The sequence below is a fragment of the Crinia signifera genome, chromosome 2 (assembly GCF_055691185.1).
Source record: "Crinia signifera chromosome 2, ASM5569118v1, whole genome shotgun sequence".
Classification (NCBI taxonomy): Eukaryota; Metazoa; Chordata; class Amphibia; order Anura; family Myobatrachidae; genus Crinia; species Crinia signifera.
In genome coordinates this window covers 207,764,489-207,790,182 of record NC_139218.1, presented here as the reverse complement: position 1 = coordinate 207,790,182, position 25,694 = coordinate 207,764,489, and the positions used below count along the sequence as shown (strand labels likewise).

Sequence of the window (25,694 nt, the reverse complement as noted above, 5' to 3'; positions counted from 1 at the left end):
GTAATCACGACATAACCAAAATTGAGAGGCATGTACAAATTTCAGAAGATGACACATGTGAGCACGCATTGTTAACAATATTAGGCCTACACACTAAAGGACACAGTATTACAAACAATATTGCTCAAAAGAGCCAAATTGAGTGATTTCATTTAAAGTATCACTTGGTGTGTATGGAGCTTTCTAGAGGTGGTTGCATGCAACTCTAGCATAATCAAATATCATCTCCCGAGTCCTTATAGTATACACAAAAAAAGAGAGCCTCTGGCAATTGGGCCGATTTAAGGGCCGATTTCCATGGAGCCTGGTTGCTGCTACACATGGCACTATTTATGAACAATGGAACAATGCTGTACAGTATAGCATTCCGCCCTTCAAGGGATTTTTCTACCAGTGGGCAAACCATGCAATCTCATGGGGCATCTGCCGCAGCACCTGCTGGCTGTTATTGTCTGAGATGCTCTGGGTGCTCTCTCCCACCCCAAGTACTCTGCTCTATAGGCATAGTTACTCTAAATGAAGCAGACGATAATACAACCAGGGAAGCAGAAGCAGTGCATGACAAGCGGGGAGCATAATGCCAGCAGGGGAGCTTAATGTAAGTAGGATAGGGAGGCACAAAACAAGCGGGAGAGGAGAGTATAATCCAAGCAGGTGGGGGATGCAGCTGCAAAGCAGAAGACATGCAGGGCAAGAGAACAGAGTAGAGTAGAATGGTGGTGGTGAGGGGGGGGGGGGGTTGGCGGAATGGGGTAATTGAGGTTAGGGTCATTATACTGTACCAGGAGGGAAAACTTGGGTGTAAGGTGCCGTGCTGCCTATGTCCACTGCATCAAGGCCTTACCCCTTTTTGGTCACACAATTTTTTTTAAATGTCCATGGCATGGGGGGGCTGCATGCTAGGCTGTACAGCCAGTAGTTACCGGTATCATGCGATCGATTGCATCGCAGGGTGGGCCATCATTTTGATATTTTTCTAAAATACATGGAGTAGCCAGTGAAGTCCCTTCCTGATGGGATACGGGTGCAGGGGCATTGTAAATTGTGTGCCAGAAATTAAAGAGGCATGACCTTGTGGGTTGACAGTGTGGCTTGAAGAGTAGGAGGTGTGGTCTTGCATCCCTGCTTCCGGTGACTTCTGTGGCTGCAGTGCTGGCTCCTACACTGTGACAGGAGCCAAGTGCTGCACATACAGTAATGGGGTGATTCAGGTTGGGTTGCAAAAGCAAAATCTCTCTAATGGACCAAACCGTGTAGAGAGTTACATTTGGATGGGTTATTTTGTTTCTGTGCAGGGTTAATACTGACTGCTTTATAGTTACACTGCAATATAGATTTCAGTTTGATCCCACCCCACCCAAATTTAACTCTCTCTGCACATGTTACATCTACCCCACCTGCAGTGCACATAGCTTTGCCCATTAGAGAGAGATTTTGCTTTTGCAAGCCAACCTGAATTATGCCCAAAGTTACAGTGCAGTACCTGGCTCCTGTCACAATTTGATCCAACCTACAACCCCCTAGTTATCCAGATGTGTTCAAGTATTTTTTTAAACATGGGATGCATTTGGCATTCTGATGGTCACAATCCCAACTACCTGAATTCTGGCTACAGGAACCAATATGGGAAAATGCCGACAACTTGAAATGGTCAAGCTGTGTAAGGTGGGCTCTAGGGTAAGGCCAGGGCCGGAACTAGGGTGTTGCGATGCGTGCCTTTATGTGCACACTATTCTGAAGCACCTGTCAATTTTTGTTATAAACAATCTCACTTGCAACTTCCACCTCTTTTATCCTCTGCATCCCCAGGCCTCCCTTTAGTCACATTCTCCTAAATTGAAGGCACACATTTCAAAAATACTCACTTACAGTACTCCACATACAAGAGCAAACTGCCTAATGAGTAAGGTGTCTGACTGCAATAGTTAAGGTTATGGGGTTGTATCCTATATATGATGATATTTTGAAATGTGTGCTTTTAAATAAAGGAGGACATGACTGAAGGTCCTCGATATGACTACTAAGAAATGTGTGATAAAATAAAGAATCTCTTATGTAAATGACTGAGAGCTCGCAAATTAAGTGCATAAATGATGATCTAAAAGTATTGGAGATCAACACCAATCCAATTGTTGGGCAATTGTTCTGTAGGCATAGGTTTGCATAGGGAAGTTGATGACACTAAACTGTATGAATTGTGCTTGTTTACCATGGGGCTGTCTCTGTGTAACTGAGATCAAGCCCCTGGTAAGAGATGTGAAATTTATATGCTAGATTTTGCTGTAAGGGAAATACTCTGAATTCCACTTCATGTTTTAGATATTTAAGCCTTTTTTGTTGTGAGAATATGCTTTACAATCCTTGACTATGCAAACTACACCTTAGGCTTAGTAAACTGTAAAATGGTGATTTCATACTATTATTTTTTATATATATAACATCCATACTAAACCAACTAAAAGCCTAGGTGCAATGCAAAATCCTTATAATACAAATGATTATTGATGAAGTAAAATATAACTGAAAACATTTATCTCTGTATAGTACTTCTTACAATAATGACAAATACATTATTTTAATTGGCTGGTGGTGAGGGTTAATGTGCTATGACACTTGTCACAGTAGTCTCTGATGGACACACTGCGGATTTATTCGCAAAGCGAGTGACAGGTAGACAGCGTATAAAGGAGGTAATGGGGGGGGGGGGTGGAAAGAAAAAAATAGGCAAAATAGGCATGTTGGGACCATTTACTGGGCATTGCCTAGTCAGCTGCTGCAAAATCATTCACATCTAGAGAGAACCAGTGTCTAACATAGAAGCAATCTCTTCTAGACAGCATAGGACTGCTCAGAGGTCCGATGGTACAGCCAGTGTGTGCCCAATGTTCCCGATGAATCAGATGTGTGTGAGCGGCAGATGTAAGACACCAGCAGTGGGCGTCTCTGTATACAAGACCGCAGCTGAGTCATTAGCATATTTTCACAAGTCCACTGCAAAGGAAATCGCAGCTACACATGCACTGTCTGTGTGCACCTCTGAAATGTACTAAAACTTCTAAAAATGTAAAGGTGATGTTGCCCCTAGCAACCAGTCAGATTCTGTCAATCAATTCTATATTTTATTCTAGAAAATTTAGTAAACTCACCCCTTAGGTTTATAATAGAAATATTCTCTGGACCTCAGTGATCATTCCATCAGACTGTTCACAATCGCACTAATAAAGTGGTTCCCATACTGTGCGCCTAGGCTCCCTGGGGTGCCTCGGGACACTTGCAGAGGGGCCTCGGATTGGTCGTCCAGGACCAATTCAAATTATTTATGATCAATTATTTGTGGACAAAACCAGTGCTGGTGGCTGCCAATCATAAAATGAGTACAATCAGAACCAAATCCTGCCCTTTACCACATAACTGAACCTAAGAAGCACATATAAACACAATCTACCTAAGTTGATATATATATATATTTTTTTTGGGGAGGGGGGGGGGGCCTAGGGGTGCCATGGAAAAATTCTGATACTCTAGGGTGCCGTGATTAGAAAAAGATTGGGAACCACTGCACTTATACACAAAACTTGTACAAAGTTGTTTTTCTAAATATATTTTAACATATATACAGTATAAAGTTTATTCTTTATACCATAACCTTTGGAGCAGATTTATCAATAAGTGAAATGCTTGGCACCCACCAATCAGCCCCTAACTGTAATTTTTCAAACACAACAAGTAGGAGCCAATAACAAGAATATCACTAGTTCATAAATCTGGCCCTTTGCTAACATAGCACCCATATCTTTGTAAATATCTATATTACATTAACTTATATTTGTGTTTTCTACTTATTATATAAGAATGATGCGCCATTTCATCCTTGCATTTACATATGATATAATAAATACAGTATATATCTCACACTTTAACGTTTAAAGGCATATTTATTCATCCTTTTTTAGTTAAATCTAAAAAAAATTACTAGAACAAAATGTACAAAGACTAAGAAATGTGAAAAGACATGTTATTGAAATGGCACAATGCATATTAAAATACATACAACTTAAAAAATACAAATATTTATATATATATATACTGCAGTAAAAACAAACCAGAAATAAGAAATGTATAAAACAGTAACAATAATGCTTCCAAATCATGGGGTTGTTCAAGCCAAGACTGGCAGCTATTTAACATAATTAAAAAAATCCAATTTAATGATTTTGCAACCAGCTGCATTGTAATATTGAACACTACTAATGCATACCTTTTATTTTTTTGGACTTGTGTATTAACATAACTTTAGAACCAGTGACAAACATAAGCAGCAATATTCTGTGTGTGGCATGTCTTACTCCTGTTTAAGTCCACACTTCTGGAAACAAAGATTGACACTGATCTAGGAGATAATTGCTGAAGATACATTGGCTTACACAGATGTATCTAATGTTTTCATTTCGACATGTATCACAACTGCTTGAAAGAGCATTGAAGAGAATTAGCCAGTGATACAAGCAGCACAGAGCTTAGATTTACAATGTCACTGGCTAACTCGTCATTCTAAGGTTGCAATGTTTGGCGACTTCCTACTGTTAGGAAATGCACAAATTGATACTGCAGTTGTATAATGTGATGCACTACAATATTTTTTTTTGTTAGACCGGTGGAAGCAATATACCGATACGCAAACTATCTTGTTGATGAAATATCAACTATTATCCATGAGTTTAAGAACTTGGTCTTCACAATGTGGTCATTAGGTCTCTGCAGGCTGTATGTACTGATAAATTATCTGGAACAAACCATCTCAGCATGCCTTGAGTTCACAAGAGTTATGGATACCATAAAACAATAATTCCGTCTGCGACACAGAAGTCCCATGTGGCCTTCCCAAGGAGGTTTGGCTTCACAATACTTGGTGGCATGATGATCTGCTGACTTAGGACAAGTGCAAGAATGGAGCACTGTTATGAGGTCTGATTTGCTGGGGGTCTCATGCCTTGGCCCACGAGTCTATGATGTTTGTCCAATAGGAATATTATAATTCTTTAAGCGTAACTTGGATATTCCCATCTATGTCTGTTATGTCTAGCAGAAATGCCATGTGGTTGCTGTAATGCTGGATGATGTTGTTATCCATGTTGACTAGGATCCTACATGAAAAAAAAAAAAACATACATTGTTAGTATCATATTTTATTTAAAAGCTGTGTACAGCATTCTGACAGTCAAAAGTTATATTCATAGAGATGGTGATACCAAATGCTCTGGTTATCATCATATTTATCAAGATGATCTTAGAATTTATCATATCAATGTTAAGGCATTAGCCACCGAAGAGTACGGAGCTGAAGTTTACCGAGGGCATGCTTTAACAATGGATAAATACTTTGCAGACCTGTGCATATGTCTGTGCTTGTTTACACTAAGGACAGGGCTGCTGTGCACTGATAGCCAGGAAACGAAGGCCCTCATTCTCCGATGGTGACAGCCTGTGCGTGAGCATAATCGCTTATGCGCATTTGCAGGTCTTCACTGCAGGCGCCCTATGAGACTTGCACAGTCTCTGTGGCGCTCGCAGCGGGTGGCGGGCAGGGGGCGTTCGCATTGGAAAACCCTGCTTTTTCTGGGTGCACCCAGGAAAACATTGGGCATCCCCGGCTTCCTGCCTTCCGGGGTTGAGCTGCTGACTGGATGTTAACTGCCCGCCCTGTTCTCGGAGCAGGGCGCCGCTAATCTAAGTCACCAGATAGATTTATACTAGAGAGCATTTTAGAAATCATTATATCCCATCGACCAAAATCTGCACTTCGGGGGACTGAGAAAAGTCTGGCGTCACAAAGCCTCACCCCCAATCCACAAAAATTGGGGTTTAAATGATGCGAAAGGATGTGATGCACATAATTTTAGTCGCGCCCCTTCCCGCCTCCCCCTGAACTCACTGAAACAAATTCCGTAACTCGCGGGTTCAGGGGGGAGACGGGGCTTTGGGGAGCATGCGGGAGACTTGCTCACCTTCCTGGGGAGTTCGGTAGGGGGACCTGATTTTCAGGAGCCTCCTAGTCATTCTGGCAGGCTAGGCAAGTATAAACTTTACACATAACAATAAAAATGTTACCTTTTTTACATAAAATTAAAAGTGGTATTGAGCATTTTATGTGCTGATATGTACTTTGGATGCGTGACTACTCATGAAGAATATTGTGTAACACAAGGATGTAACCACTAATTTCTTTCTCCAGTTTCATGTTATGGGCAGGGAGATCTCTGGCTGGTATCCAGCAACAACACAGTCTTAGCTGTTCTTACAAAGTCAGTGAGCTTGAAAAATCTGATTATATCTATCTGTCTGTCTTCAACAAACTGTCAGATTTTCAAAATTCTTTGTTTCCTGGAGTTGCTGCTAAAGTAATTGTGTTTCTAGATGTCTCTTCCTGGCACACGATCAATAGCAGGGACACCATGAAGGTATATGTAATAGCATCTGAGTTTGGGATGTCAGCTTTAAACAAATGTTTTTAAGTGGCAACATGTATAAGGCAAATCCATGCCATGTAAAACCCCATACACTGTAGACGATAGGGGCTGCTGCCAATATAATTAACAATACCAGCCGTGACCACGGGTCCCGATATTATGCATACACATGGAACAATATCGGTATACAACATAATTCAGTGACGTCGCCAGGACCTGCTGAACAGGCGGGTCATCTGGCTATTTAGCCAAATTGACCTGCATGTTCAGCAGACATCAATCATCATTAACAACGCATGGGAGAACGCATTGTTAACGATATTGAGTGTACACAAAAGATGATCAATGTATTTCTACTGGTAGCTAGTGAGTATTTACAAGTGACTGAGAGAATATATTCCACAAGGTAAGAGATTCCTAGAGAAAGCAAAACACTTGCAGTGTATATATATTTATAGAAGAGAAACCATTACAGTCTTTGAGGGTAGCATCTGGCTCAAGCTCACCTGTCAGTCAGACCTGCATGCCACAGTAATACAGACTGTATTGTTAACATAAGTTTCATAGGGGTAAATCTGAGGCGTTCTATTGAAGATGGGATTTTGCCCATAGCAAGCAATCAGATTCTACTTCTTATTTATTTAGCACCTTCTAGACTTGGGGTAGCCAACTCCAGTCCTCGAGAGCTACCAACAGTTAATGTTTTCCAGGTCTCCTCACAGAATCACAAGTGAGAAAATTAGCTCCATCTGTGGATCTTTTAAAATGTGTCAGTGATTAATGAGTGCAGCTGTGCAGCAGCTAGGTTGTCTGGAAAATGTGACCTGTTGGTAGCTCTCGAGGACTAGAGTTGGCTACCACTGTTCTAGAACATAATAGATACAATCTGATTGGTTACTATGGGCAACATACTATCTTCAGTAGAACTTCCATCTTAGTAAATTTACCCCATAATATATTATGATAGAAAGATAGACAGTAAGACAGTTTCATGAGTCGTACCCTCGTTTGCATTTCTTGTAGACTCTGCAGATCCTTACTTCTGGTAAACCATATTTCTCTGAGATCTGTGGAATTTGTATAAGTTAGTTTACAGCAGAAACGTATCATTCACTATCATTTACTTTATCTAAAGCAATCTGAAAATATCATAAAAACTGGACCAGATGTATCAAGCTTCAAAAAGTGACAAAGTGGAGAGTGATAAACAACCAGCCAATCAGCTGCTGCCTGTCATTTTTCAAACCCAGTCTGTAACATGGCAGTTAGGAGCTGGTGGGCTGGCTGTTTACCACTTTCCACTTTTATCAGTTTTTAAAGCTTGATACCTTTGGTTCACTGTAACCTGCTTTTATTAAAATGTATCCATGTGCTGTCACAATACAATATGTATAAATCAGCAAACATACAGGAAGAATGCACACACATGAGGTAGAAGAATGTTCCCAACATAAGTGACCTGATGCAATCTGATCACGTTATGCTATATGGTTTTGTTGTTTTATGAATTATTAAAATGATTCACTGCTGAGGGTTTACAAAAGCAAGTGACACAATTTGTGATATTATCAGTAAGTTTATGAATGTATACTGACAGACACTAACACAGTGAATCTGAACTGTACGAACCACAAAGGTTTTTTCTTTTCTTTTCAAGGGTAGTGATGTTTGATAAATGCATTATGATGACTATGAATTTATAATCAAACTTACCGCTTTCCTCAAGCCCGGGAGATCTGGTGTTTTCAGCATAAGGGCATCGAACACTTCTTCTGTTTCCCTTCGTACGTATAGTAGCACTAAAGAAAAAAACACAAATATTGAGAAAAGTCCACAATAGTATATGATAAATAAAAAATGAGTGCGATAAATAATATTTCAATCAGGAGCTGTCCCTACCCCAGTCACACCACACAGGTGAATAAAATACAGTTTATCAGCCCAACTCTATTTATAGATGATAAAACCTGCTAAAATGTGGAACTGTGTATCACTTGATCTTTCAATGCATTGTTTAATTGCAAGATTCAATTAGCCTGAAATCTGTGTACAATGTCACACATCTCTACCCACCATAGCCCCGTGCGGAGTTTGTATATTCTCCCCATGCTTCCGTGGGTTTCCTCCCACAATCCCAAAATATACTGGTAGGTAAATTGGCTTCCCACAAAAATAGCCCTAGAGTGAATGTATGAACATGTGGTAGGGAATATAGATTGTGAGCTCCACTGGGGCAGGGACTGATGTTCAAATATACTCTGTAAAGCGCTGAAGAATATGTGTGCGCTATATAAGAAACTGTTAATAAATAAATCTCTACTTTAGCTGTACTTTATACCTCGTTGGCAGTCGGTTGCTTGTTGCTTGGAAGGTGGGACCTCAAAGGTGTCTGTCAAGGATGGACAACTTCTCTTCATTGCTAACCTGCACACACAAATGTACACTTGTTACTAACCACATACCATAGCACATAACGGCAATGCAATTGTAGAAAACCTTTTACCCATAACCAGTAAAAACAACATCCATCCTGTCACATGATTCATATGTATAATGTTTTGTTATTTTTGTCTGAGGAGGATAAGCAATGTTCTGTTGTCTGAGATTGCTAAATGTAAGAACTGTAAGTTACAGGGGTTCAGTATGACTTCCTGACAATTGGTATCCCGTCGCTAGAAGACTAGAAGCGGTGAGGCCTCTTACAGGCTCACTGTGCTCGCCACACTGTGGGCACGAGGTCTCGCTTGACACGCCAGAAGGCTCTATTCCCTCTCTATATGGGCCGTGGAGCCCCACAAGGGAGAAAAGACCCTGTGCGCCGGGATCTCAACTGTTGGCACATTAAATACATCCCGGTTAGAGGCCAAGAAGTCCCAAAGTATATAAAAACTTTGGATAATAAATGAATCTCTGACACAATAAAACAGGTATTAGTAAATACTTATACTTTTCGGGCCTGATTCGGGTTCACTCGCAAAAGCAAATTCTCTCTTCATATGTTACATCTCTGAGAGAGAATTTGCTTTTGCAGGTGAACCAGAATCATACCATTCATTTTATTTAAACTTTGCCCAGATTACTAAAAAATCTATTAGTTTGTAAAAGTTAACTTTAATATTTTATCTCCCCATTGTTGCATTATAATGTGCTTACCTGTCGTTATTGTCTTGAATAGCAGCAAGTACCTAGAATTAATAGATAAAGGAAAAGGAGTTATAGCAATGGTAGAACAATGTCACATTTCTATTGCATTCTCTAGTGCTTCCATGCTGTCTGTGTTTAAAATGACAGCAATTGTATCCTGTCCATTACTCTTCTAGCTTAATCCCACACTGACAGATTTGTTTGACTTGTTGAATTCCTACCACTGCTATTGGGTTATAAGATGGTTTGACATAAACGGTTGACACTGTAAACACAATATAGATCTACTGGGGCTAATTCTTTGTTGGACACTGCCGCAAATAGTGAGTTTTAGCATACAGTCCATGTGCAGAAGTAGATTTACGCATTGGCTGGTATCTTGGGCAGATCTATCTTTGCATGAAATGGGCTTTTGGGGTGGACACTGGGTGGTGACAATGAAACAGCACAGAACTGTCCTATATTGCGCTAGTATCATGGCAATATTGTGGGAATCTAGCTCGAGTTCCATGTTATTCTGTGCCTACAATGTGAAGCCTGTCTCTACCGTATATCTATTGCACTAGCATGGCACTGATACAAGTGCCAATACTAATGACTGGCATAAAATCATTGGGTGGCATGGCTTCCTGCTTGCAGATGCTTGGACCCCCGCATTACCCCTACGTAAACTTGCATTGGCATAGGGTAGTACATTTGGCTTTTGTGCCTCATGCAAATACAGCTTCTGTCCATTGCATCTAACTCAGAATTGACCAACCCCATGGGTGAATCTTACGTGCAGTAACAAAATTTTGCGTTTTTTTTACCTAATTATTAGAGACGTGCAGGCTCTGATTTACTCTGATTTCTAAGCAGGCTCTGATTGGCTATCCCAAATCACATGACAGTTGATAGCCAATAAGATCCTGCTTTGAAATCAGAGTAAATCATTATATTACGCATAATGGTTAGATAGCAGATCTGTTATAGCCATTGTTCCATAAATAAAGCAGTACAGTAAAACCATGTACTTACAACTCCACATCTTTGCATGTTGGAATAATGAATGTTTGGGATAAACAACACTGGCTGAGTTTCCATATCTGTTACTGGTCTCAGATATGTGATGTCTGTTCCTCGGTATCCTGGAAGCAAGGAGGATTTTGTATCTGCAAAGAGAGGCAGTCATGAGGAAGAATCCATTTATGACCTAATCGATATATGAGACATGTCTGGTAACAGTATATGTTCCACAGAAGTTTCAGTTTCGTGAGAAACACGTTGTACTGAAATGTATAATACAGATACATGAAAGAAACCAGAAAGCACAATGCAACAATATTAACTCAGATCCCTAGATTATAGAATATAATATGATTTAAGAGATGAAAACTGTTTAATGGAACATTTGCCTCCTATATTTAAGTGCTGAATTGAGCCTACATGATCACCTTTGTCTACACCAATTACCTCACAGAGCACAGTGAACTGACATCAATTTAACAAGACGCAGGATTGGCCATCTCTCGATCCTCATATAAGCCAATGATGAATGAATGCAAACTGAATATTATTTATCATAGTTGTTAAACAACACACATATGTTATATATTATAGTTTGAGATTTTGTGTTTCCAAATAGTTCCATATATTTTTTTTTTTAACAGAATCTTGTCTCCAGAATTTTGTGTATACAGATAATAACAAGGAAAGGGAGCAGTATAATGTAGGAGACAGTGTCCTGGGAGTAAAAGCAGAAGATAAATACCTTTGCCAGCATCTGCACCTTTTCCTTTCCTTCTAAACTGCTTGCGTTCTTCATCACGCATCTTACGTTCCGCACCCTGGGAAAAGTACGATAGAATAAGCATCAATTCTTTTGACGTGTGTGAAAGTCAAACATTTATTTTTATAGTATTTTGTAGCCAGACTATTTACACATAATTGCACTGAATTTAACTACAATTACATGCTTCAATTGGTGCTAGTCATACCTTATCACAGAATATTTTGATTTGGCACACAGCCCGGTGAATGAGTCTCTTCACCCCAGTGTCGTAGTCATAAGTGTCAATCTGGAGATTTAAAGGCACACCCTTCACTCCCTTCTGAGAAGAGAAATCTGTGCTCAGGCAGTTGATGCCAATAAATATCTGAAACCAAATGGAAAATGACATGGTAATGCAATTGAACGTTAATTAATATAAATCATATAATCATTTGGATGTTTGCTTGTCAGAGATACTTAGAGATTTGATATTTGACCAAAATCCTAGCTCTCTGGCCATATGTGGTCATAATTCTGACACAACTAAGAAACTTTGTGTTAAACGAAAACGTCATGTGACAATGTCATGTGACAGTATCCAGCCGTTACTCTTGTCTTCATGTTGCTAAGTTGAGCTAAAGTTTAAAAACAATGAATTTACCTGTCTCTTTGCCAATGTTTCCAACTGTTTTCTCCCTTAGAGATAATCCCCACAGATTCTTAACAACTGTTATTTGCCTTGAGCATCAAACCCACCCATAAATAACCTTCTTTTCATGGGAACAAAGATGGTATCAAAATCATTTTAAAAGATTTTGCCTTTGCCAAATTACTGTCTGCAGACATTAGCTAAAGATTCTATCCATAATATTCTGTTTTGTGGACACATTTGTTTCATAGTATGAGTCTATATTATATACTGTAGTATTTGCTTCCTGATTTTTTTCCAGATTTCCCAAGGCTGTTGTTAAGGGAGTAGCTATATCGGTTAGAACTTGGTACTTTTACGAAACTAAATTTCTATGCCATTGTCTACCATATATTTATTATAGAAAATTATTGCACAATTTCATTTTTTGATGGACGGTATTTTAAAACTTTCTGCATAATTCTAAACACAAAGTAATATAGCGTCTACTGATCGGATTCTACTACTAGAAGTTGGAGAACTACAAATTACATACTGAACTGATAAAATTTACATTTACTAAGATGGGAGTTCTATGTCACATAGGATGTTGCTATGGGCAACCAATCAGAATCTACTTCTTATTTATCTAGCACCTTCTAGAAGATAATAGATAGTATCTGATTGGTTGCCCATAGCAACACATCCCATCTGAAATAGAACTCCCATTTTAGTTATTACCAATAGTATCTCTAATATGACTTTTAAAGTAGTGTATGTATGTATGACATTATATAGTGTCCTAAAACACCAAAAAAACAATGTCAGCGGTGTATGTGACAGATAATAGGTCTCTAAGTACTTATTCTACAAAACAATGGGTTGTGTTTGTTAGAACATGTAAGCTCCCGTATGTATCAACTGTTCATTGTAATTTTGCAGAAATGTAACTATATTTTTCTGCCTATACAGATTTTTGTAGATAGATATTCTGCTGATATATAACCAATACATACCTTAGCCTCATCATTGATATTCCACACAAATGACAATGCATTATATGCTACTTCCTCAATGCTCTCCACTGTGTTGCAGTTCTCTTTGTAGTCGGCTGGAGGATAGAAAATATAACAAAAGGTCATCCTATGCACAAGGGGGAGCAATACACATTTAATAAATGCAAAAATAAAAGCAACAGGTTTCTGAAACATAGGTAATGTTAGAATAACTCACCAACATCAATGACCCTCTGCTTTGCAGTTGGCTGTCTGGAGTGCCAATGTTTCCAGCGTTTCAGCTGCTCTTCTGGGTTTTTTTCATTGTCAAAGACCACCATTACCACAGTCTACATACAGAATATATGATAAGGTTAAACTACTGTAATAGGAGTTGTCAAGTAATACCTGAATTAATATGAACAGGCTGGGCATAAAAAGGTCATGAACCCGACAGTTGAAATAATGTCTATCTAGTTAGCAGGATTGAACCTGGGACCTGCAGTGCAGTGTGAATGGGTAATCTGAGTTTAAGCAACCTGGGACCCGTTCATAACATAAGAAGAGCTGGTGCTAGGAGATGATGTCATCTCCAAGCAATTATCTCCTAGCATAGGCACTGCCTCCTGCACACAGTGACATCACTGACAAAGCAATAAACCGGATCGAGCTGAGAGCCTGAAAGGGGTCTCAGTCGGATAGCATCCATGTTGGATACTTGTACAAAATCCTGGATGCACCCAGATAATTTAATCAGAAAGAGGTATTAAACTTACTGCGTAAATTAAATTTTTTGGGGAATGAACCATAATCTCTTTTGTTGGTAAGGATTTCCTTTGATCTGTGCTAGAATATTTTTATACATTTCTTTTTGTCACTAAGGGGTTTATGTACTAAGTTTTGAAAAGCGATTAACTGGAGATAGAGTACTAGTCAATCAGCTGCCATAATACATGGCTGTGTTGATAAATGACAGAGCTGGTTGGTAGTTTATCACTCTCCACTTAATCTTTTCATGAAAAGTAGACCCCTTAAATGCCTGAAAATCTTTGAGGTTGTTTCTTGGTTGGAAGCAATTAATGTTTTTTTTTCATCCAACTGATTACTGCACTTCCATATTACCTAATGCTGCTTAAATGTGTGGATGTGGTGGAAAATGTGGTCAAAAAATGTATTTTATTGGGGGGACTAGTTTTATCGGGGAATTAAGACTCCATATGCCTAACTATACCCGACTAGGACAACATGAATAGTTTTCTCAGTACACATTTTCTCAGCACACATTACAAATGATGTATATCCATCAGTCTTCTGTATAGACTGGCTTAACATTTAAAAGGGGCTTTTACAAAGCCTGAAAAGGAGGTAGTTTGTCAGGGGAGACAAATCACTATATGCAAACGCCACTTGTGGACTCCCTCTATTTGCGCTAGAGAAAGAAGCTTGTATTCTCAATGACTCATGTCATTTTACAGACGTTCAGAAATAGATGCATTTGCTCCGTTTCATAACTCCTTTTGTCTTATAGTTTGTTTATTGTGTGGTCCTATTTGTCAATGTCCGCTATTTTTCTGCTGGATTATTAAAGCTTCACTGTGATTTAGGAGCACTGTATTAACTATTTCGAAGCTATGGATGGCTCTCCTACCTATGTCCCACATTGGATTGAATTACCAGGTTGCGCTGAAGTGCATTATTGAATTCTGAATTATTTGATTTTCCTGGAACATACCTTGACTTTATTAGAAGACAGCTGCAAACATTTCCTGTCTTCTGTTGTCCGAAGGTTAACACGGTAAAATTGACCTTTGTTGAGATATGCCATTGGTGAGTCTCCAGACTTCACATGAATAGCTTTGGGGGATTCTAAGGTGTACTCAAAATCACTGTAAAAATAACAAGGGCATAAATACAAAATGAATGTATTAACTCGTAATTTCACTTACATTAAAAAAATATTTACACTAAAAAAAGGGTAAATCTGTTCAAAAAATTAACTAATTATAGTGTACCTTTAACCCACTCTGATAGTAGATAGCCATTTTTAGCCATAGCCATATTTGAACACAGAGCTCCTCATGCGCCTGTGATGTGACTATTTCTCATAAACAATATACTGTAGGTCAATCAACAAAATGGCTGCTTTCACTGTTTGTAGGTGGCAGGTACATATGAAGTTTTGTGCTTCAGTGAGACTTACCGGTTGGCTTCAGTAGGTAAGTAGTCCTCCGAGCAGGTGGATTCTGCCTGATTCCTAAGTATATCACTAAAGATGAGGGGCTGCAAAAGACAATATCCATTTTTTACTAAAGAGAACAGCTGTAAATAACATTACTAGAGTTAGTTATGCCTTGTGTTCTAGTTTAGTCTATTTTAGTTATCATTTGTACCTCTGGGGAGTCCTCCTTGAATGTACTGTCAGGTTGCCATCTTTGCTGTGGTTGTGGTACATGCAATGGCTCAAAGAGAGTATTCAGTGGATTCTTCTCATACACATCACAGGATGTTGACATGAAATCTTCATGTGTGTCGCTGGATAATTTATTAGTTATTGATTGTAAAGTAAGTTTATTAGTGTTTGCAAAAGCTTCCAATGTCAGGTAGGTGTTCTTTTTATGTGTGTCTGAATACTCGTGAACGGACGAGGTGTTATCTGATAGAAATTTCATAAGCTGTGTTGGGTTTTCAAAAGATGAAATGTCTGAATCATATTCAATGCAATTCCTGCAATAAATGAAAAACATGAAAGATTAGGATGAATAATGCTCAAGGGAGAGTACATAGATACCCAGCTCATTCGCTACAGAATACACAGAAAATCCAAGATGACTTATACTGTTTCACAGTTATATAAAAAAAAAGGTATCCAGTTACATGGTCAAAAGTTTCCATGTCGATACCTCAAGGTCACCAAAAGAGTATTTATGAAACTTACTGGTTTCTGAGGATTACTCAATATTTTTAAGTATTTGATATCTGTACAATATCAATTCAAATTTAGAGTCTCGGATTATTTTTGTAAAATGACACTCACCTTTTCACATGCTCAAAATGATCTGTTGATCCTGGATTAATTATTCTTTTTTCTTTGGGCACCTAAGAAAAATTATAATTAGTAGTTGTTATAGCCTTAGAAATGGAAATAGTAATTGTTATGGTATAATATCAGAATTAAATTGGGTTGGTCATGTAACATAGAACAGAGAGCTTCAATATTCAATGACACAATGGGCCCAATTCCGATCTGAACAAATTTGAACTCAAAAGGTGCAAAACCATGTGCACTACAGGTGGGGCAAATGTAACATTTGTAGAGAGCATTAGATTTGGGTGCGATATTTTGTTTCTGTGCAGGGTAAGTACTGGCTGCTTTATTTTTTTATTTGCAATTTAGATTTCAGTTTGAATACACCCCACCCAAATTGAACTCTCTGCACATATTACATTTGCTACACCTGCTATGCCTGCAGTGTATATGGATTTTTCCATTTTGAGAACAAATTTTCCCTGTGATCAGGTCTGAATTAGAATTACTGACGTTTGCCAGTCCTATCACCCCATTGGGATGTCCTGCTTTAACTGACCAGGCTCAATCGCTGTACTGAGTGCTTACATTTTCCATCTTAAATAACGTGTCTCCCATTATATTATTTCCTTCTCCTGATCCACTTGCCTATTCCACTCCGACTTCATTCTGTACCTCATCCTCAAACTATTCCCCTTTTGCTTATTTCTCCCTACTCTTATCTCTATTTCCTTCCCTGCCCCTTTTGAATGTTAGCTCTCTAGACCACGGCCTTCCTTACCTACCGTCTCCATGTAGTATTGTCTTCTAACACAGTTGCCCTTTCTATTAAGACAAGGTTATTGCTTTTTACTGATGCTATTGTTCCTCTTGGCCCTTACTTATCAGTTAATTTATGGTTTATATTTTGTTGACAGTACACTGCCAAAGTATCTGTGCTTTATTAATAAACTATGATGATGATGATGATAATGTTGAAGATGATGATTTAGAAGTTATCATGCTTTTTACTGAATGTCATTCACCATAAAAACAAAAAAAATACAATAACAAAGAAAATTCACCACCATTAATGGACAAGAGGTGGAAAAAGACACATCTTATATTAATACATAGAAAGTAATGCAGCATAAAGTCTATGTTATCTCTAACACTAGTTGTGTTTCTGCTTAGTCTTATGTTAACGACATGGTTGTCAATGAAAATAATGAACAATGAAGCAAATTACCCTATAGTAATCATAGAGAAAGCTCAGTGCAGCAACTCCGTCGTCATCCCCGTTTGCTCTCATCATGGCTTTAGAAGCTACGGTCATTGGATTATCCAAGTACTTAGACCATGCTTCATCATCGCTGGAGTAGGAATACTTTTGGAGATTGATGCTGTCGTTCTGTAGCAGCATGACTGGCCGGTAACTGGAGGCAACAAAAAGGATATTATTATATATATATATATTCTGTATTTATGGCATAGAAAAAAAGAATGCTATTACACTTTATAACATCTACAGTGAAGGTATGAATGAGCAATACAGCTTTTTGGAACCTATTTCTAATAGCCGATATTATCATGGCTAATTATTGAAAATAAATATTAATAAATAGGCAAATGGCCATTTTTTCCTTTTATAGATAATAACAAACACTTTAATTAAAGTTGATTATTTTACTATAGTTTGTTGTAGTTGATATGAGATAATAAAAGCAAGGCGTTGCTGTAAGGTGCTGTTGTAAGTTAAAACTGTCCTTTTCGATCAGATGGTATCTTACTACATAAGAAAGTAACCCTATAAGAAAGTGGATCCCTGGCTGCTAGGCCCTCATGTCTGCTTGCACTGAACCTGATACCTAGGTGGGGAGCGTGGTTACCACACACCTTCCAGGCAGACACTTGCTGATGTGGGTGACAGGTTATATTGTTACTAATTCTTCTCCTATGAGACCACAAGCTGTGCTTTCATGGTAAAGCAAACACATGTTGCTCACAGCTGCCAGCGCAACTCAGGGAGGTTACAGGTTCAATCAACTGGAAAGGCACCTGCCTATGTTATTATAATGCCTGGCTTCTATATTCAATCATTTCTCTTTTCATATGTTCCTTATAGATTGTTCTAAGTTGTCATTTCTTTACTTTTGGCCACTCCTAACGTTTTGCTTTTGTCTCCAAGAACCCATTATTTTCCTGTCCCTCCAGCATAATGCAATGTATAAATATGTACAGTGTACACATTGGCTAGGGTTAAAGCATTCTGGGAATAATAGAATGCTATACTGTACATTAGGTTGGCAATGATAGCCCTTAAGTCAATTTATATTTCTGCCAGAATTGGATTGTATTGTGTTATTGGTTTTCTAGGAAACTTAAATCAACGAATTACCTGCAATGCCTCAATAATGCTAATTATAACACCATATATGCCTAAGAGAAGTGACACCTCACATCACTGTGCATAAAGCGGAACATTGTGTACTAATATGTCTGTCATACTGGAAGAAATGGGCCTGGGCTTACTACATACCATTGCTTGGACACACATCAGTCAACTATGCACAGCCAGATAGCTTTAAATATATTTTTGTGTATTCTACATATGTTAAAATGTTAGTCCTAATAGAATGGAAGATTGCCATAGCATTGAGAATACATCAATTATACAGAAGAGTATCACAGAACGTGGTGAGGATGTCTTGTTTTGAGAAAGGGTTAACAATCATGACTGTGTCAGGTGCTGTAGGTAATGAAGTCACTAATGGGGCCCACTGCACGGGGCAATATCAGGGCATTTTGTAACGATCTCATTAGGGGCCAGATGTATCAAGCTTCAAAAAGTGATAAAATGGAAAGTGATAAACAAGCAGCCAATCAGCTCCTAACTGCCATCTTACAGGCTGGGTTTGAAAAATGACAGGTAGGAGCTGATTGGCTGGTTGTTTATCACTCTTATCACTTATTAAATTCCCTAAATCGCTTAGAAAATGCCCCTATTCGCTCCTTGTGTAGGGGCCATATGCATGTCCCCACGAGTCGCTATACAACAGAAATGACTATCCAGCATGCTGGATAAATCTAGTTAATCACCGGTCAGGGCCAGTGTTTCTCACCGGAGAACACTGGTCCTGACAGATCGCTCAGCACACAGTGCTGACGCATCGCTGTGTGCTGAGCGATCTAGCATCATTCAGAGCACTCAGCAATTTCCCCCGTGCGTAGGCAACTTAAGTGTCTCATAGACTAACTGAAGATGTGGAGAGAGTAAGAGGGTGCCTGTATCTGTTGCACATTGTGTAGGTGGGCTAAGCTGCAGCAATGATCATTGTATAAAAGCTCTGTTGGATTTAGACCTATTTTTTTCATTGATAAATAGACAAGCGATTCTTTGTTTGCTGCTCTTTATGACATGAATATTTACTGAAATAATAAACCCTTCACATATAACTATACCCATATTTCATGAAAAATATATTACAGGATAAAGTGATATTGATAGCAGCGCCACAAGGGTTAGGTGATAACACTGTTTTTTAGGTCAGAGAGAAACATAACAAGCACAGCTCTGCATATAATTACCAGTGTTCTACTGATTAATTGGTCCTCGTCATTACATAGCAGTGTTATCCTTTATGTAGCTCCAACATTAAATTCTGCTTTGGGTTTCTCATTCCTTGCCTTGCGCTGGACATTTACTAATACACTACACCAAGTCTAACAATGTCTCTGGGCAGCAAGGGCGTAACTACCATAGGTGAAGGGGGTGCAGCTGCTATGGGGCCCAGAGCTGAGAGGGGCCCACTTTGCCTGTTAAAGTTACATGTACTGTATACATTTTTCAGCATTAGGTGATAAATAGGGGCCCTTCCAAACTTTTGCTATTGGGCCCACATGTATCTAGTTACGCCACTGCTGGGCAGTCATGTATTCTATCACAATAACATAGCTAGAAAATGTTTCCATTTCCTTATTTGTAAAGTTGCAAAATGAAGTACCACACAATGAGGTAATGGTGGTGAATGTATATTGTAACAGTAAAATATTTTGAAACCATGTTACATGCTGTAAGTTACACAATCATATTTGGTAGGATTGTCTATTTATATTTATAGGGAAGCGACTTATGATCTTACATCATTTATCCAATCTAGAACATTGACCAATCACCACACAGTTGACAAGAATTCTTCACACAGAAAGGACATGATGTGAGTTAAAACATGCAAGTTCCATTACGCGGCCCACAATGCTGCTCTCATGGAATGCTAGACCCAACACATTCTGCATTCTCACAGTTGTTACTGCCTGGATCCTATCCATTATTGGGACTTGTCTGTATATTATACACCAAATGCATATGTATATATATATATATATATATATATATATATATATATATATATATATATATATATTATATATATTTATATATATTTATATATAATATAGGTCTACCATTCAATTAGACTGGGACACTTGTGAATTATAAAGGTTTGGTATAAATGAGCTAGAAGCTAGAGAACCAGATTCATATATCTTATTATATATTTATAATCTTTAAAATGTGTAATCTGTAAATATAGTTATCTATCACAAAGTTGTATTATTATGATGGTACAATTGCACAATTTACAGTAGGTCATTATACAAACAGTACGACAACAAACAGTCCAGCTCGGCAGTTTGCTAATTATTTATAATTATAAAGCTCTTTCCAGAGAAAAAATTATCCCTAATATTATTGGAAATTTACCAATATTAAAATCAGATAAAACATTTCCTATGGCAGTAATTATTATTATTATTATTATTGTTTATTAATTTGTAAAACACCTTTATTTATCCATCGGATTTTGTTTTTTTTTGTGCTTAAAGAAGTAAATACAATTTGCTTTTTGTACTCAGAGTCAATTCAGAACTGTGCACCTTTAACCCAGGAAACATATCATAGCCATTTTCTCTGGTTAAGGTCTAGAACCAGAGTCAGTTCTAGGCTATCCAAGATCTTTCTTTGTATTATCTAAAGCAATAATTGGGGAAAATATTGAAAATATTGAAATAAAATATAGATTTTTATTTGTCATATTTATAAATATTTACTATGCAACAGTATTGTGTGTGTACACACACGTGTGTGAGTGTGTACGTATGTACACACACATACACACACACACACACACACTTAAATATTCACTTGTTGGCAGCACATACACTTTGAGACCTTTTGTGACCATATGACAGTATTTACAGTATCTTTGTAGCGAGCACATAATATACTATTCATCTAATAAAAAAGTATTTGTTACACATTACAATAATACAATTATTATTAAGGGCACCAAAATAATAATTATATGCATAGACTATAAATCCCTTAATGAGGTTCAAGGAACCGAAAACAGTTCTATTTATTAGCATATGACCAAGAGAGAGCTGTCTCCTTCAGGTGGATTCTGCCTATGCAAATGAATGGAGCTTCAATGGTAATGAGCTGAGCCAACATATTCTATATGATGTTTAGGGCGAAACTACTGTACAGCAAGACTGAAACCTGGAATCAGACACACACAGACTTTTGTATTCCTGGTGCCAGGTTGTCTCATACATATTAAAAACTCTTTTGTCTTTAAAAAAACACTGTTTTGTATTGAAGTCCCTAAAATCTTCAGAAACAGACGAGTTAATACCCCTCTAAAAGAGCCACACCAAAGAGTTTAATAGTTGCCTGCATATTTTTAAAGAGATTTAATGGATTATGCGCTCTTTATTTTATTAGGATTTGTTTTATTGCTGGAATTCAAATAAATTTCCAGTTTAGTACATTCAGCATCATATAAAAATTCTTTGAAACCCAGGTCATTCATTGAGCAATCCATGTTATCTGACACACACATCACAACAACAGGCCTCTACAGCCTTTTAGACACCCCCATAATACATATAACCAATATTTCTCCCATTCTCTGATTTTTAGTGATAACACACACAAAGCACTGCAGTGTAAACAGTTTCTTAAACATATAAAAATCTACACTCAGTGCCAGAAACACAAATAGATAAAATCACTTCAGTGGTAGAAAATTTAATACTTTGCTTCTTTATTTTACTTAAATTGTGCCAATGCTGTATAGAATTGTTTTATAGTAATCTGCCTAACCAAAAATACTAGCTTCAAAAAGCCCAAAAGCAACACTATAATCCAAGAATATACGGGCAGGTTAACAAAATGAACCCTAGAATGAGTGCATGTATATGTGGTAGGGAATATAGATTGTAAGCCCCACTGGGGCAGGGACTGATGTGGATGTTCAAATGTTCTCTGTAAAGCGCTGCGGAATATGTGTGCACTATATAAATAACTGGTAATAAATAAATAAAAACATAAAGGAAACTGACACTGAACTATGTATCTATATCATCTGACAGTTGTTAAATCAGATTTTTTTTTTATAATTAATATTTAGGGAGGTATTTATCAAAACTAAGAGCTATACAATTGTGAGAGATAAAGTTCTCAGCTTATGTTTTTTACAGGCTGTGTAATAAAAATGACATGAGCTGATGCTAGTACTCTCACAATGGTATATGTCACTGAACTTTTACATATAACCTATTAATGTCTCTCTTACAGGTGAATGAAATATGTGCTCTTTCATTAGAAAGTATATATTTTAGCACTAATTAATAATATATTAGGCTTACAAATAGTCATCAATATTGAATTTAAACCTTGAGTAAACAATAGAAAAAAATGATATATGAACTAGCATTATGATGTTACAAATAGATGATTCCCATTGGCTGAATACTCTCTCTGGTACTGTACATGTAGAGTTGGCCTATTTGTATAACTGAATAATAAAAATCACTAGAGCAAAATAAAACAACAGTATTAAACAATTAGTGTCTGCAGATATCTTAAACTTATATTTGGAACCTTTTAGGAGCAAATCCAAAATAATAGAGATCACAACATACTACAAAATACTATGCACTAATGCTGTACAACTGTACTAAAATAATGCACCAGCTGTATAAGTATTACACAGGTATTACTTACTCAAGTTCATTGGACATTTTCTCCCAAGCTTCCGTGGCTGTGATACAAGTTCTTCCGACTCTTAACTCTTCTAATTGTTGTTAAGCACAGACATTCCCTGTAGAGTGAGGTGTTAGATTTATGCGTGAGGATTTGTGTACAGGTATTTTTGCTGACAGGTGGGCTCTTGTGTGGCTCTGAATCTGATTGGCTGATGAAACAGGTGCCTTAAGACAGGCACACCTCAGCAGGTGCAGTACTTAACTCTCCATAAGCCAGAGTAGACATATGAATGAACTATATCTATGCAAACACCTCCCCCAAGTCAGGCAAAGGAAGAAAAAAAAATGTCTTAAAGAAACTCAGACTTCAGGCGAAACTTAACCAAAACTAGAAACATGTCTTTACCTGCTGAAGGCTTGTGGTTGTATGATAAAAAGATTTAGCAATAGCTTAATTCTGCCTCTCTGAATGTCAGATTACTGAATGCGTGTAATAAGATAACATGCCCAGATACCCAAAGCAATGCTGTTCTCTGGTTCTGACATTTAGTGAGTAATAGGTATTTATCAAAGCTCGGAAAGATATTACATTGTGAGAGAGAAAGGGTTAGCCAATCAGCTTCTGCTTTACAGTTTACAGGCTGGGTTTGAAAAAATTACATGTAGGAACTGATTCGTTAGTACTTTATATCTCATAATGTCATCTCTCTCTCTCTCTCTCTCTCTCTCTCTCTCTCTCTCTCTCTCTCTCTCTCTCTCTCTCTCTTTATCTCAAAGCTTTAATAAATAACCCCTTAGATTTAATTAATTAATTTGTTCTTTAATAAATTCAAAGTAATTTCATGTGCTTTATTTACATTTTGCATAATTATTTTTAACTTTTATTTTTCCACTAACTTAATACTGGAAGTTTAGGTTTCTTAATAGTAAATATTGAAATGTTGACATAACCACCCACTGTTTTTAACTAATGGAGTTACTGATCATTAAGGGTCATTTACTAAAACTCTTGTGTGAAATCAAACACTTTGGCTGAAGTGTGTATAGTTTTATGGGATATCTATGGATGAGTGGGCTAAGGTGACAGTGAGGGAGTAAATAACTTGCTGGTCCATGGGAAGGGAAGGTGTTTCTTACCTAGAACATATACGTGTCAAAAGTGCATTTTACGCTGAAATACAGAAAGAGTTTACGGTTATGGAGCACGGCAGTTCAATGGAAATAAAGTGGGAGCATTTACCAGGACATATTTTCCCCCCATTTCACAATGTATGGGGTCCTGGAGATCCGCTTTTCTAGCTCTGACTTAAGAATGAAAATTGGTCTTTGTAAAAAAATAAAAAATAAAACAAGATGTTATTATTTTCACACTTTGAAGGATATAGTAATTCAATTACTTAAGCTGGGTACACACCTAAAGATTTATCTGTCCAACCTGTCTGGTCTGAACAAAAATTTGGCAATGTTTGGGATCATATGACAATCAGCCATTTGCTCCCAATTGCTGGTAAGCAGACAATAATTATCAGAAAAATTGGTTAAAGCCATTGAGTTAACACATTTATCCAAACAATAGTTTTTTATCCATTTTCCAGCAATTAAGAGCAAATGGTTGATTGTCCTTTGCTCCCATACATGACTAAATTTTTGCTTCCACCAGACAGATTGGACATATAAATATTTGTGTGTGTATCCAGCTTTGCACAAGATACAAAATTAGAGCTAGGTACACAATCTATCCAATTATCTGCTGAGACAAAACATTGGGTCCAAAAATCTGGTAATGCATGTAAACTAATGACAATCGACCATTTGCCCCCTAATGCTGGAAATTGGACAATAGTCATTCAGACAAACTTGTTTAATATGTTTCATTTAACACATTTATAGCAACAATTGTTTTTGTCTCTTTTCCAGTGTTTGGAAGCAAGTGGTTGATTGTCCTTTGCTTCCATATATTACCAGATTTTTTGTTCCCACCAGAGAGATCGGACAGATAAATCTTTAGGTGTGTAACCATCTAGCAGATATATCTCTTGTCACATTGGGAAAATAGTTCTCCATACACACTGCTCAATCTGTCCTGATTGACATCAAGACTGGGAGGGTACATTTACATGCTCCTACCCAGTCAAGCTGTCAATCACTGGCAGTTTCTGGTGTACCAGAGGTGGGCGGATCACCCCATACACAGGACAATATGCACCGATATATCTTTAGATATATATTAGTTATGTCTTTAGATATTTTGGGCATTGGCTGTGTTGCACAGCCGACTTGATATCTCAGTGAACAACATTGTCCACAGGCATATTATTATTATTTTCATTTGTTTATATGGCGCCACAAGGGATCCGCAGTGCCCAATGACATAAACAAGCAAAACAATGACTAACAATTGAATACAACAGAGGACAAGTAAAGGATACATAAATATAAATGCATCAGCAGAGGACACTGGAATAAGTATCATTGTGTCAGAAAACCAAAGATGGTTTAAGTAAAAAATCAGGACCTATTTAACTACTATCAAATTTCACCATGCATTAAGCCTGCTGTGTACAGTATACATGTGAACCCATATAGTCTAGGTTAGGTGCCCGAAATCTATAGGTTTTCCCATGCCTGCTGTAAGCCTCAAAGGGTGCACTTGAGG

The 25,694-nt window shown here is 37.7% G+C and overlaps 1 protein-coding gene across 1 annotated transcript; it reads right to left on the bottom strand.

Annotated features, from left to right (window-relative positions):
* Window positions 1-4,053: 4,053 nt before the first annotated feature.
* On the bottom strand, window positions 4,054-23,203 carry GRHL3 (grainyhead like transcription factor 3). The gene is made up of 16 exons (XM_083171141.1): window positions 23,058-23,203; window positions 17,238-17,424; window positions 16,019-16,080; window positions 15,375-15,708; window positions 15,185-15,264; window positions 14,717-14,870; window positions 13,223-13,334; window positions 13,006-13,100; window positions 11,588-11,746; window positions 11,362-11,437; window positions 10,629-10,762; window positions 9,621-9,652; window positions 8,806-8,891; window positions 8,181-8,266; window positions 7,470-7,534; window positions 4,054-5,144 (listed from the first exon to the last, which is right to left on the bottom strand). Exons 1-16 carry the CDS (start codon window positions 23,072-23,074, stop codon window positions 5,030-5,032), a joined length of 1,794 nt encoding a protein of 597 aa, XP_083027267.1. The 5' UTR covers window positions 23,075-23,203; the 3' UTR covers window positions 4,054-5,029.
* Window positions 23,204-25,694: the final 2,491 nt, after the last annotated feature.

What these genes read in the sequence shown, in the direction of transcription:
- GRHL3 (XM_083171141.1), bottom strand. An exon ending in ATATCAATGATGAGGCTAAG is followed by an intron (nt 11,747 to 13,005) that starts GTATGTATTGGT and finishes ATTTGGTTTCAG; the next exon opens with ATATTTATTGGCATCAACTG. An exon ending in AGCAACCGACTGCCAACGAG is followed by an intron (nt 8,267 to 8,805) that starts GTATAAAGTACA and finishes TTTTTTCTTTAG; the next exon opens with TGCTACTATACGTACGAAGG.